This window comes from Erpetoichthys calabaricus, chromosome 9 (assembly GCF_900747795.2).
Source record: "Erpetoichthys calabaricus chromosome 9, fErpCal1.3, whole genome shotgun sequence".
In the NCBI taxonomy this organism is placed as follows: Eukaryota; Metazoa; Chordata; class Cladistia; order Polypteriformes; family Polypteridae; genus Erpetoichthys; species Erpetoichthys calabaricus.
The window spans coordinates 11,982,380-11,997,187 of record NC_041402.2 but is presented as its reverse complement, the minus strand read 5'-3'; the positions used below and the strand labels follow the sequence as shown (position 1 = coordinate 11,997,187).

The 14,808-nt window shown below is 43.0% G+C and overlaps 1 protein-coding gene across 1 annotated transcript in view; it reads left to right on the top strand.

Annotated features, from left to right (window-relative positions):
* Nucleotides 1-14,808, top strand: part of nek6 (NIMA-related kinase 6) — a 303,451-nt gene that overhangs the window by 207,623 nt on the left and 81,020 nt on the right. The window contains exon 8 of the mRNA XM_051931987.1: nucleotides 12,179-12,273. Within this exon, the coding sequence (XP_051787947.1) occupies nucleotides 12,179-12,273 (95 nt within the window). The remainder of the gene's footprint in view (nucleotides 1-12,178; nucleotides 12,274-14,808) is intronic.

The following is a 14,808-nucleotide window of genomic DNA, read 5'->3' as shown; positions in this document are numbered from 1 at the left end:
GCCCATTCCCGCAAGCATCGGGCATGAGGCACAAACAATCCCTGGACGGGGCATCAGCTCATCGCAAGGTGAATACAAGCACACACATACACACTGGCATCATTTGAGCGTCACCAAATCCCCAAACTTACAGGTCCTTGAAAGGAAACCGGAGGCCACTGTTGAATCCCGCCAGGAAAACATGCAAACTCCAGACAGGGAGCACCAGGGATGTGACTCCCTGTGAGACAGCAGTGCCACCACTGTACCACCGTGCCGCCCCCTAAATGTGTAATTATTAACCGTATTCATTAGTTAAACGTAGTTAACGATTTATCTGTAAAATGTGATGAAAACAACTAAACCCTGGGCCGCTGCACGATCAGAATACGGCTAGAGAAAAGCAGTTCGCTATTGAAATCTTTCGGGATAACGTGACCAGCGCTCGTCCTTGTTCATTGTTTTTCAAGGCACATATAACATTCAGCTTAAGAAGTGGGGTCTCATCTTACTGCCTGTTGCCCAATGGGGGCTGGGTGGTCTCGTGTCCTTGAAACCCCTGCAGATTTTTTATTTTTGTTTGTTTGATTTTTCTCTCCTCCTGGCTGTCGGCCCTTACTTTATACTTTGTTACTTAGTATTGCCTATCTTATTTTTATATTTATCTTTTCTTCTTTCTTCATCTTGTAAAGCACTTTGAGCGACATCATAAATTGTATGAAAATGTGCTAAATGTTATCTCCTTGTGCATTTTAACATCTCCAGATCTGCCGTGATCTGAAGTCATATGTTCATCTCTAATTAGGAGGACCGGATATTATTTTTTTATTTATTTTTGGAGTTCTTGCCTGGATACACTACAGGAACATGTGCTACTTAATTGGATTTACGGGGTCAGAATAATGGCTGGATGCATATTTGCTCCTCCTCTTAGGAGTCATATAAGCGTAGTAGGCAGGATTTGCTCTTACTAAACAGCAATTTTGATTCATTTTCAATTTGAGCTTGCAGTCTGTTTCAGCTGAACCTTCAAAGGGCTATGCACAGAATGTGTGGAAGGAGTGGTGGGCACATCTGACAACTTTAACTGAAGCTTTAGCTCGACGGACTCCAAATGTCTGTATTCCTGAATGAGACATAATCGTCTTTTTGACTGAAGTTTCTTAACCACTCATTGAAACGATAACGTTTTGAAGCCAAACTTGTAGTTATAATTTCATAGGCAAACCTGATTTACTTGCATCCATTGTTTTTCCAGACACATAAGCTTAAGAAGTGGGGTCTCATCTTGGTTCCTGTTATCTCCTTGTGCATTTTCACATCTGTACTGGGTCTCTGACCCTTTTCTTTGTACTGTACTCCAGATCTGCCGTGCTCTGAATGCATATGTTCATCTCTAATTAGGAGCACCAAATATTTTTTGTTATTTATTTTATGAGTTCTTGCCCGGATACACTACAGAAACATGTGCCACTTAATTGGATTTACCGGATCAGAAAAATGGTTGGATGCATATTTGCTCTACCTGTTAGGAGTCATACAAGCGTAGTAGGCAGGATTTGCTCTTACTAGACAACCATTTTGATTCGTTTTCATTTTCTTACTATGAGAATTTGAGCTTGCAGTCTGTTTCAGCTGGATCTTCAAAGGGCCATACACAGAATATGCGGAAGGAGTGGTGGGCACATCTGACAACTTTAACTGAAGCTTGAGATAGGCGGACTCCAAATGTCTGTATTCCGAATAAGGCATATTCGTCTTTTTGACTGACGTTCCTTAACTACTCATAGACATTTTGAAGTCAAACTTGCAGTTACTTCTAATTTCATAAGCAAACCTGATTTACTTGCATACATTATTTTTCAAGACAAGTATAACATTCAGCTTAAGAAGTGGGGTCTCTCATTGTGCATTTTCACATCTGTACAAGACGCTGACCCTTGTTTATTTGTACTGTACTCCAGATCTGCCATGATCGTGTTCATCCTTAAGTAGGGGGACCACATTTTTTGAGTTGGAGTTTGTTTTAACTAAAATCTGGCCTTTGAGTTCTTGCCCACATACACTACAGGAACATGTGCTACTTAATTGGATTTACGGGATCAGAATAATGACTGGATGCATATTTGCACCTCCTCTTAGGAGTCATATAAGCGTAGTAGGCAGGATTTGCTCTTACTAAACAGCAATTTTGATTCATTTTCAATTTGAGCTTGCAGTCTGTTTCAGCTGAACCTTCAAAGGGCTATGCACAGAATGTGTGAAAGGAGTGGTGGGCACATTTGACAACTTTAACTGACGCTTTAGCTCGACGGACTCCAAATGTCTGTATTCCTGAATGAGACATAATCGTCTTTTTGACTGAAGTTTCTTAACCACTCATTGAAAGGATAACGTTTTCAAGCCAAACTTGTAGTTATAATTTCATAGGCAAACCTGATTTACTTGCATCCATTGTTTTTCCAGACACATAAGCTTAAGAAGTGGGGTCTCATCTTGGTTCCTGTTATCTCCTTGTGCATTTTCACATCTGTACTGGGTCTCTGACCCTTTTCTTTGTACTGTACTCCAGATCTGCCGTGCTCTGAATGCATATGTTCATCTCTAATTAGGAGCACCAAATATTTTTTGTTATTTCTTTTATGAGTTCTTGCCCGGATACACTACAGAAACCTGTGCCACTTAATTGGATTTACCGGATCAGAATAATGGATGGATGCATATTTGCTCTACCTGTTAGGAGTCATACAAGCGTAGTAGGCAGGATTTGCTCTTACTAGACAACCATTTTGATTCATTTTCATTTTGTTAATTTGAGAATTTGAACTTGCAGTCTGTTTCAGCTGAATGTGTGGAAGGAGTGGTGGGCACATTTGACAACTTTAACTGAAGCTTGAGATAGACGGACTTCAAATGTCTGTATTCTGAATGAGGCATATTCGTCTTTTTGACTGAAATTCCTTAACTACCCATAGACATTTTGAAGTCAAACTTGCAGTTACTTCTAATTTCATAAGTGTTTTGTCTTGGTAGAGTAATATATATTGCTCTACTTTCCCCTATTGTATTATTAATATGTAGCCTTAGAATGCCTAATCTCACAGACTTACCACTGTTTATAAGGTATTATTGTATATAACTTATCCCTACCTTCCCTTCTATATCTATAACCTCAGGCAATTAGATGCAGTAAAAGACAAGCAGAAGTTAAGTTTCAGTTTAAACAATGTATTAGTATTATTGATAATATTCATAAATAATAACAAAATGCAAAGTACATTTGAATATTGGCAACCATACAACCTGATTAAATGATGATATGTAGTTCAGGTGGCACACAGTCTTCTGGTTACTTAAATGTCTCTAGTTAAGGCATCATTGGTGCTCAGCTTTCAGCCACATGTCTGTTCAAAATGGCTGCTGAGCTGTGCTCTTCATCACAGGATAGCAAGAGAGATGCTTCTTCATCATATGTTGGTTGGTAAGAGAGAGAGTGTGAGGTTAAACACATACATTTATAGATGTTCTGTCCAAACCCCTCGAGCCAATAGGACATCATGGTACTTAATGGCCTCTAAGACAAGCCAATTCCAAACAGCCATACTTCAGACCAATGGGGGAAAATAGAATATCTTAACACCTGCCCCCAAACCATATGTTAAGGTACACCTTAGGCCATTTGCGGGGGTAGAAATGACTTTAGCAAAGAAACACTTGCCAAACTGGTTTAAAACACACATCCCCCAAATCCTGTCGTAAAATTCAAAGAGGCTCAGCCGTAAAAAGGGGGGGCAAACACGAATGCCTCTCACCAAAGTAACACTAAATTACACTGCTTTGCCTAAAAATCAAATAAAGACATACAAAAATATTAATCAAATTATATGTAAAATCTCACATCACAACAATAAGCAAACCTGATTTACTTGCATACATTATTTTTCAAGACAAGTATAACATTCAGCTTAAGAAGTGGGGTCTCTCATTGTGCATTTTCACATCTGTACAAGACGCTGACCCTTTTTGTTTTTGTACTGTACTCCAGATCTGCCATTTTCGTGTTCATCCTTAAGTAGGGGGACCACATTTTTTGAGTTGGAGTTTGTTTTAACTAAAATCTGGTCTTTGAGTTCTTGCCCACATACACTACAGGAACATGTGCCACTTAATTGGATTTACGGGATCAGAATAATGGCTGGATGCATATTTGCATCTCCTCTTAGGAGTCATACAAGCGTAGTAGGCAGGATTTGATCTTCCTAAACAACCATTTTGATTCACTTACGTTTTCGCACTACGAGAATTCCAGCTTGCAGTCTGTTTCAGCTGGATCTTCAATTCCCAAGATGCTATCGGTGCCGTTTGTTACTTGCTGTTACAATGCAAAGACAGACGGCAGAAGCACTATGATTTTTTTTTTTTAGGAATTAAAAAAGAAAGGGTTGTGAGAGGCATTGTAACTAGAAGGCTCCTTTCTGAGGTAGGGACTTCGCTGCCAGTTCTCCCCACTGCCTCGCGCGTACAAATGTGTTTGTTCAGTCGACAGTTTAAATCCTCCCTTAGGAATTTGAGGAAATGCCTGACATTACAATGAAGCATTTTTCAAAGATCATTGCAAACATCTGCAGCAGCTTTGGTCTCTACAGCGGATGATAGATTCGTTTGATTTCTCGGTTGGAAATTCTATAAGATATGAACGCAGCTCTTAGGTGTGTGTGTGCGTGTGTGTGTTTTTGAGAGGTTTTTGTTTTCCCCATGTGTGTGCGTGTGTGTGACTGTTATTTTTATGTAACATGTGTGGCTCTGGCACACCAGAATGACTTAAAATTACATTGCATGTTGATATAAGCTGTCACACTGCTAAAAATTGGGCCGCCATCAGAGGAGCTTTGGTAGAAAGCTGACAAATGGCATGTGATTGCCAAATCATCTTTCTTTCTTTCTTTCTTTCTTTCTTTCTTTCTTTCTTTCTTTCTTTGCAGATTAAAGGCATCTTTATATCATAACCCATAGCTCACTAGAGCAGGTGTCATGACCGGATGCCACCATCAAAGAGTGTGCAGTTGTCAATAGAGGGGTGACAGGGTGGATGAAGAACCCGCTTACCTGTCAAAATGGCACCCCCAGCCCGTTCAGATCTCAACCACCGTAGTGTCCTTCTGCAGCAATCTGGCACTCGTGTGAGTTGTGTCGAAATGACTGGACAGATACAATAAGACATTTGGGAGCAGCCGCCCGTATACTTTAATTTGGCTGCTAAAATTGAAAGGTCGGTTCCATAGAACAGGTCTCAACAGACTTCAGTCCAGCAATAGAACCATCATAATAGGCAAAGATGGCAGTGTAAAAACCAGGCAGGGGAAGTGATGTCATCGAGGCAGGAAACCGGAAGTGACATCATCGGGCCTGAACCGGAAGTGTCACCCTCCAGTCCAGGCGAACTTTCCCGTGGTTGGTCTGCCGATGAATAAGAGGGAGGATTAGTCCACCCTGCCACCCCCTGGTCTGGCATGGAATTATCCCTTTGTGAGCCTTTCAGCTGCCTCCCATGCGCACATGTGTGACAACTGGCAAATGGTGGGAATGGTGGCCATCAGTAATGAGCCATTAGACCAGAGAGTTTTACAGAATAGCGTTAGACATTTTACAAGAGAGAGTTGATTCAGACCATCAAGTACCGCTACAGCCCCTACTGATGTTGTCGAAAGCCACCAGTTTCTTCCCTTTAGCTTTGTGACATGGCAGTTTTTGATAATATGCACAGTACAGGGGTTATAAAATATAAGAACACTGATGAACTGTAGAGGATATCTGAGAAGGGGCTGCAGGGAATGACATCCAATGAAAGTCCAACTCTGTTAGTGTATAGCGCCCTCTAGTGGCCAATGGTGTAACTACACACCTGAGCACCTCTACCCACTGTGAAGGTACAGTGCATCCAGAAAGTATTCACAGCGCATCACTTTTTCCACATTTTGTTATGTTACAGCCTTATTCCAAAATGGATTCAATTCATTTTTTTCCTCAGAATTCTACACACAACACCCCATAATGACAACGTGAAAAAAGTTTACTTGAGGTTTTTGCAAATTTATTAAAAATAATAAAAAATAGAAGTAACATGTACATAAGTATTCACAGCCTTTGCTCAATACTTTATCGAAGCATCTTTGGCAGCAATTACAGCCTCAAGTCTTTTTGAATATGATGCCACAAGCTTGGCACACCTATCCTTGGCCAGTTTCGCCCATTCCTCTCTGCAGCACCTCTCAAGCTCCATCAGGTTGGATGGGAAGCGTCAGTGCACAGCCATTTTAAGATCTCTCCAGAGATGTTCAATCGGATTCAAGTCTGGGCTCTGGCTGGGCCACTCAAGGACATTCACAGAGTTGTCCTGAAGCCACTCCTTTGATATCTTGGCTGTGTGCTTAGGGTCGTTGTCCTGCTTAAAGATGAACCGTCGCCCCAGTCTGAGGTCAAGAGCGCTCTGGAGCAGGTTTTCATCCAGGATGTCTCTGTACATTGCTGCAGTCATCTCTCCCTTTATCCTGACTAGTCTCCCAGTCCCTGCCACAGCATGATACTGCCACCACCATGCTTCACTGTAGGGATGGTATTGGCCTGGTGATGAGCGGTGCCTGGTTTCCTCCAAACGTGACGCCTGGCATTCACACCAAATAGTTCAATCTTTGTCTCATCAGACCAGAGAATTTTCTTTCTCATGGTCTGAGAGTCCTTCAGGTGCCTTTTGGCAAACTCCAGGTGGGCTGCCATGTGCCTTTTACTAAGGAGTGGCTTCCGTCTGGCCACTGTACCATACAGGCCTGATTGGTGGATTGCTGCAGAGATGGTTGTCCTTCTGGAAGGTTCTCCTCTCCCCACAGAGGACCTCTGGAGCTCTGACAGAGTGACCATCAGGTTCTTGGTCACCTCCCTGACTAAGGCTCTTCTCCCCCGATCTCTCAGTTTAGATGGCCGGCCAGCTCTAGGAAGAGTCCTGGTGGTTTCGAACTTCTTCCACTTACGGATGATGGAGGCCACTGTGCTCATTGGGACCTTCAAAGCAGCAGAAATTTTTCTGTAACCTTCCCCAGATTTGTGCCTTGAGATAATCCTGTCTCGGAGGTCTACAGACAGTTCCTTTGACTTCATGCTTGGTTTGTGCTCTGACATGAACTGTCAACTGTTGGACCTTATATAGACAGGTGTGTGCCTTTCCAAATCATGTCCAGTCAACTGAATTTACCACAGGTGGACTCCAATGAAGCTGCAGAAACATCTCAAGGATGATCAGGGGAAACAGGATGCACCTGAGCTCAATTTTGAGCTTCATGGCAAAGGCTGTGAATACTTATGTACATGTGCTTTCTCAATTTTTTTATTTTTAATAAATTTGCAAAAACCTGAAGTAAACTTTTTTCACGTTGTCATTATGGGGTGTTGTGTGTAGAATTCTGAGGAAAAAAATGAATTTAATCCATTTTGGAATAAGGCTGTAACATAACAAAATGTGGAAAAAGTGATGCGCTGGGAATGCTTTGCGGATGCACTGTAACTGTCCTCGTCTGTCATTAGCAGGTGATTGTGTCCCCTTGCCCACTTGGCACCGTGCATGCCCAAACACTTTGATCTGCCCCACGGTTGTGTGTGTTCCTGTACAACATTACGTAACGAATCTTCTCACCTTGCAATTGTCATTATTAACAAACACTTCAAGAGATAATGTTTTTCTGTTACAATTCCTTGAAAGAATACGTTTCATGAGGATAATTTAACTCCAGTTTAATTAAGTGAATAAAGAATCTGAATTGATTTGAACCGAATGCATGGAGGAAAATCCAAGAGGACAAAGCCGAACATACCTACGCCACACAGACAGCTCACCAGTTTCTTCCCTTCAGCTTTGTAACATGGCAGTTTTTGATAATACGCACAGTACAGGGGCTGTAAAATATAAGAACACTGATAAACTGTAGAGGATATCTGAGAAGGGGCTGCTGGGAATGGCATCCTATAAAAGTCCAACTCTGGTACTCTATAGCGTCCTCTAGTGGTCAGTAATGGAACTACACACCTGAGCACCTCTACCCACTGTGAAGGTATCTGTCCTCGTCTGTCATTAGCGGGTGATTGTGTCCCCTTGCCCACTTGGCACCGTGCATGCCCAAACACTTTGATCTGCCCCACGGTTGTGTGTGTTCCTGTACGACATTACGTGACGAATCTTCTCACCTTGCGATTGTCATTATTAACAAACACTTCAAGAGATAATGATTTGAAAGAATATATTTCATGAGGATAATTTAACTCCAGTTTAACTAAGTGAATAAAGAATCTGAATTGATTTGAACCGAATACATGGAGGAAAATCCAAGAGGACAAAGCCGAACATACCTACGCCACACAGACAGCTCACCAGTATGGGCAGTGTGCCGTACATTTTTGATTTAATTTGATACACTTTGTGAATCCGTAAGGGGGAAATTGTCTTTCGGCATGACCTTTTGGAGGTCCTAGCGCAGGGTCAGCCATTGTACAGCACCCCGGAGCAATTTTCAAGTTAAGGGCTCAACGGTATAGGTAACTGGATTTGAACCGCCAACCTTCTAGATGCCAGCGCAGATCCTTAGCCGCAGAGCCACCTTATACACCAAGTGAGTTTTTTTTGTTAATCATTATTACTTTACTTCACATGCTTACACAGTTTCCAGCGTCCCCTTTACCATGTGTTCCCGTCTTGTGCGTACACTAAACATTAGTTCACATGAGATGATCCACATTTGGTTTTCTTTTAGCCAGCAATCCTGTCTGTATGCGTTTTGATTAACAGCCGCTGATTATCTTGTTCCTGTCATATTGACTAATGTAACGCTTTGGCGGATCACAATTATTAAAGTGGAAGTGTTGAGCAGTTGGTTAAAAAAAAAAACACACACAGGCTCATTATTCGCTGCTCCCGCCTGCTGTTGGACAGGCAGTAAAAGAGAGAGCGCGCTCGTCAGTCTTTTAGAAGGCGCCTTATTGGAAAAAAATCGGCAGATCAGCTGCAAGACTTGAGCCCTGGTGTGTTGTTTATATGTTAACATCCTGCATAATACAGACTTGCAGTGAACGAAGGCCCAGATCCTTAGTGGTAGAGAGTCCAGCGTCACTGTTAAGGTGGCCATGCTATGTGCCTGCCAGTCGCTTACCTTTCACGTGTGCAGAAAGGTGTCAGAGTGCAAGTAACTGTGTAGAACTGGGAACGTCAGGCTGGTGGTTTATAGAGAAGGCGAAGTTCAGACAAGCCAGGCCTAAAAGTTACTGTAAAGGTGACCTCGTTGTCTATACATGTAATGAATTATTATTATTATTATTATTATATATAAAGTGCGATCTCGGCTTGGTCTTTGGGCACTTGATTTGTTTGTAAGCCACAGACTGGAAATTTTGGCACACCGGTAACTTAGAACGTTTTGATGAAAACAGGCTACTCAGCACAACAAAGTTGGACAATCCTGTCCACCTAGTTCTCCGAAATAACATCAAGTCGAGATATGAAGGTCCCAGAAGTCTGTACTGGGTAACGTATTCTATGTGTTCTGTGGTCCTCTTGCCCTATGTGTACCTTCAGTGCTCTTCCTCTGGCCTGTCTTGACCGGTGTTCCCACGTTCTGATAAAGCCTGCTTCTCAAATTCCTACCATTGTGAGGCGCCTTGGTCACCTCCTGTCCATTTTTATGCTTCCCGTCTTTGAAGGTGACTCTCAGTGTTCGTCCTTTGCCTTTATTCTTCCTCATGTGTCTAAACCTGTCTTGCTTCCTCTGTTGAACGCATTCCTGTAAAGCCTGCTTCTCCAATCCTATCATTTTGAGGTGCCATGGCCATCTCCTGTCCTTTTTAATACTTTCTGTCTCAAATTTCTGTGCTCATTCTGCTCCTTTCCTCGGTATCCTTGTGTGTCTGAACCTGTTTTGACCGGTGCCCTCATGTTCCCATAACACCTGCTTCTAAGATCCTAGCATTTTGAGGTGCTTTGGTCTCCTCCCTTCCATTTTTATGCTTCCCATTTTTGAAGACAACTCTCAGTGTTCATCCCATGACTTTACTTCTCATCATGTGTCTAAACCTCTCTTGACCGGTGCTTCCTCTGTCGTGCACGTTCTCGTAAAGCCTGCTCTTCAGAGACTGTCATTTCAAGGTGCCTTGGTCACCTCCTGTCCATTTTTATGCTTCCCATCTTTGAAGGGGACTCTCAATGTTCATTCTGCTCCTTCTTCTTCTTCTTTCGGCTGCTCCCGTTAGGGGTTGCCACAGCTGATCATCTTCTTCCATATCTTTCTGTCCTCTGTATCTTGTTCTGTTACACCCATCACCTGCATGTCCTCTCTCACCACATCCATAAACCTTCTCTTAGGCCTTCCTGTTTTCCTCTTCCCTGTCAGCTCTATCCTTAGCATCTTTCTCCCAATATACCCCTCATCTCTCCTCTGCACATGTCCAAACCAACACAATCTCGCCTCTCTGACTTTGTCTCCCAACCATCCAACCTTAGCTGAACCTTTAATGTCCTCATTTCTAATTCTGTCCCTCCTCGTCACACCCAATGCAAATCTTCGCATCTTTAACTCTGCCACCTCCAGCTCTGTCTCCTGCTTTTTGGTCAGTGCCACCGTCTCCAGCCCAGGTAACATAGCTGGTCTCACTACCGTCCAGTAGACCTTCCCTTTCACTCTTGCTGATATCCGTCTGTCACAAATCACTCCTGACACTCTTCTCCACCCATTCCACCCTTCGTGCACTCTCTTGTTCACCTCTCTTCCACAATCCCCATTACTCTGTACTGTTGATCCCAAGTATTTAAACTCATCCACCTTCACCAACTCTACTCCCTGCATCCTCACCATTCCACTGACCTCCCTCTCATTCACACACACGTATTCTGTCTTGGTGGTCCTACTGACCTTCATTCCTCTCCTCTCTAGAGCATATCTCCACCTCTCCAGGGTCTCTTCAACCTGCTCCCTACTCTCGCTACAGATCACAATGTCATCAGCAAACATCACAGTCCACGGGGACTCCTGTCTAATCTCGTCTGTCAACCTGCCCATCCAAATAAGAAAGGGCTCAGAGCCGATCCCTGATGTAATCCCACCTCCCACACTTCCCTCGTACATATCCTGTACAACTCTTATGTACTTCTGTGCCACTCCCGACTTCCTCATACAATACCACAGCTCCTCTCCAGTCACCCTGTCATATGCTTTCTCCAGGTCCACAAAGACGCAATGCAACTCCTTCTGGCCTCCTCTATAGAGGTCTCCTCTATAGAAGATGAACAGGAGACCTGACTGAAGTGTTTAAAATTATGAAGGGAATTAGCGCAGTGGATCAGGGTGAGGATCACAACCTTTAAGTCAGAGGTCATGACTTTCAGCTTGAAAAGGGTGGAGTACCCTCTTCAGGTTGGAGAGGAGGTGTTACATCATGCGGAGGGGTCTTGTTCATGAGGAAGATCAGAGGGGCATCGGCAGTTATGAGGATGGTTGTTCTGGTCATTAATGGCCAAAAAGGCTAAGCAGTAGAAAATGGATGGATGCATGGAGTGGTAACAGTGGACTCCGGCTATCACTTTAAAATAAATTCTACAACAAGTGCACGGGGACACGGGAGGAAACTTGTTGAGGGTAAATTTTGCATAAACGTTAGAAAGTTTTTCTTCACAGACGGAACCAGCGACGCATGGAATAAAATGAGTCGACAGTTGGACTTTAGTGACCTCGTCTTGATGTGACTTTGGAGAATCTCAGTGAACATGATGGACGAGCTGAACACTAACCCCTGATCCTAACACTAACCCTTCTTGATTGATTATCTTTTCTTTTTTTGTTGTTAAGATTGAATGGGCTCGTATCCAGCTCACCTAAAACTCAAAGAGAAACCCAAGATCTTATTTGTCAGATATTTTGAAAGAATGAGCAGAGATGATATGTTTTTTAGACGTATATTAAAAAGAGCAGAAAACCGAACCCTAACCCTAACCCTAACCTTGTTCTTCTCACAATTGTTCTAATTTGCCAGTTCCGAACTGCTGACGGGGACTGGTGGGCCTACCACATCTGTCCGCCTCTGCTTTTTTTTTTTTTTTTTCCCAGTCCCTTCCTGTATTTGTAATTCTATTTATTTTTTTCCCCCCTTTTGTTTTTTTGAATCTCTGCAGTGGGAACTCCATATTACATGTCACCGGAAAGAATACACGAAAACGGATACAATTTCAAATCCGATATCTGGTCCCTGGGCTGCTTATTATATGAGGTAAGCCTGTTTATCTTTGTACCGTAGGAGACATGAAAGACAAAAGGAAAGGCGTGAAGAACATCAGCGGGTGTCCACTGGACGCTACGGAGATGTACATACCGAGAGATGAAAGCGCCAGGAGCTTAGCGGCAGGGAAAAAGATGACAGAAAGTTACGGAGACGGAGAGAGAATTAAAGAAAAGAGATGATGGAGGAGGAGGAGGAGGAGGCCGATGAAGAAACACAAACAGGAAATAGTCGCGTTACCTTCACCAGTAGACAGATACTGTCAAGGCTCTCACTTGTTTTTTCCTCAACTGTCTGTTCTGTCAGGATGAATCGGTGTGCGCTGTTTTAAGCCGCACTAGTTGCCATTTTCCTTTCCCCTCGTATTTATTTATATATTTCTTTGGCTTCATTTGCCGCAGTTCCTTTTGAGCAATACTGCCGATAAATGTTACTCTACTCCATGTGCTCCTGTAGTCACTCTGCCCTCCTCCATGAAAGTGGCTACAAAGCACGAGATGCAAGTGAGGGGCCAACAAAAAGCCGACAAACGCCTGCTGTGGTCCCAGTAAAGGAGTTGACGTCAGGGCTGCAGGTGGAGGGGAATTCAGAGCCAATACTTGAACAATTTCATTTTTTTTATTCCTTAAAAAGGAACTCGTTCTTTCATTTTCCTGAATCTGTGGACACCCAAGCAGTCTTTGGGTGCAAATAATAATTCTTTAATAATAATAATTCTTTACATTTATGTAGCGCTTTTCTCACTACTCAAAGCACTCTCCACACAGGGAGGACCCGGGAAGTGAACCCACAATCTCCTTACTGCAAAGCAGCAGCAGCACTACCACTGCGCCACCTGTGAGGATTGGCAAAGCAGGAGCCAATGGTGGACAGGACAGAAATACACACACACCCCAGCTCTGACGGGCTTAATATCTACGTCTGTGGGTTCTGGGGGAGAACACCTGGAGGAAAGCTGAGGGGGAACCGTCAGAAAGTGGAACCCGGAGCTCAGGAGCAGTGAGGCAGCGGCGTTAACCGCTGGGCCACTGCAAAGGCAGTGAGCTCCTTAAGTCTAATTGAACAGTTGGAATGTCACTCAGTACCCCACATTAGAGCCCTGTCTGACCTGCTGATTAAAACGAGGCAGATGAACGAGGCACAAAATACAGCGTGATCTCTGTTCTGATGCTCTTTTTGTACCTGGAAAATAACTCAGCCTTTTGAAATAAAATAAACTCACAAAAAAGAGAAAGAAGAAGAGGAAAAGACAGCACATACTCAAAGAAACGTACGTGTAAACACCCACATAGAAATGCTGTCAGCTTTGGTTAAGATCACTGATCATTTGCCACATGCCGGCGTCATTCAAACAACAACTTCATGCAAACATTTCAAAGAGCGCGCTAATGTGAGCTGACTGAGCCGCGAAAGGAACTGAGACAGGCAGTCGTCCTGCTTATCGAGCATCTGCATCACAACATCTGTCAGGTATGGCGGCGTGTCCTTTGTGTTACAAATCAGCGATGCTGCCGACTGCCGGAGTCTGTCTGTCTACTTACCTATCAATTATATAGTGCCTTTCATCTCTATCTATCTATCTATCTATCTATCTATCTATCTATCTATCTATCTATCTATCTATCTATCTATCTATCTATCTATCGTGCCTTTCATCTCTATCTATTGTGACAGTTCAAGGTCTCCGTGACCCCTTGAACCCTCAGACCAGACTTCAGACACCAGATAAAAGTCCAAATAATAATATTTATTATAATAATAAGTGCACAAAGCACCACTACTCCACACTACTCTAATAATTAATAAACAATAATCAATCAATCAATCAATACAATAATCCTCCACACTCCCAGACACGTTGCCACCCTTCCACCCAGCTCAGCTCAACGTCTGGGATTTCCCATCGTCCTTTTATATTCCCTGACCCGGAGGTGTTCCTGTCCAACAATCCCACAAGTCCTTATGACTTCCGGGTTAGGGTAAAAGTCCTTTTCCTCAACCCGGAAGCATGTCGTTTCTTCTTGTCATGTGATCATGACGCACTTCCGGGTTATAGGGCACATAACAGTCCTTGAGCCTCCCTGCAGCGTCCTCTGGTGGGCCCCACAGTGTCCAGCAGGGTTGGGAATAAAAACTCCATTGTCCATAATTCCCTGCTGGTCTTCGGGGCATTTCCATGCTACAGGGTGGGCTCCATCTAGCGGCCTGGGGGTATTGGCCGGGGTAAATGGCCGGCCATCCCTCACACTATCTATCTATAGTGCCTTTCATATCTATCTATCTATCTATCTATCTATCTATCTATCTATCTATCTATCTATCTATCTATCTATCTATCTATCTATTATATAGTGCCTTTCATATCTATCTATCTATTATATAGTGCCTTTCATATCTATCTATCTATCTATCTATCTATCTATCTATCTATCTATCTATCTATCTATCTATCTATCTATTATATATTGCCTTTCATATCTATCTATCTATCTATCTATCTATCTATCTATCTATTATATAGTGCCT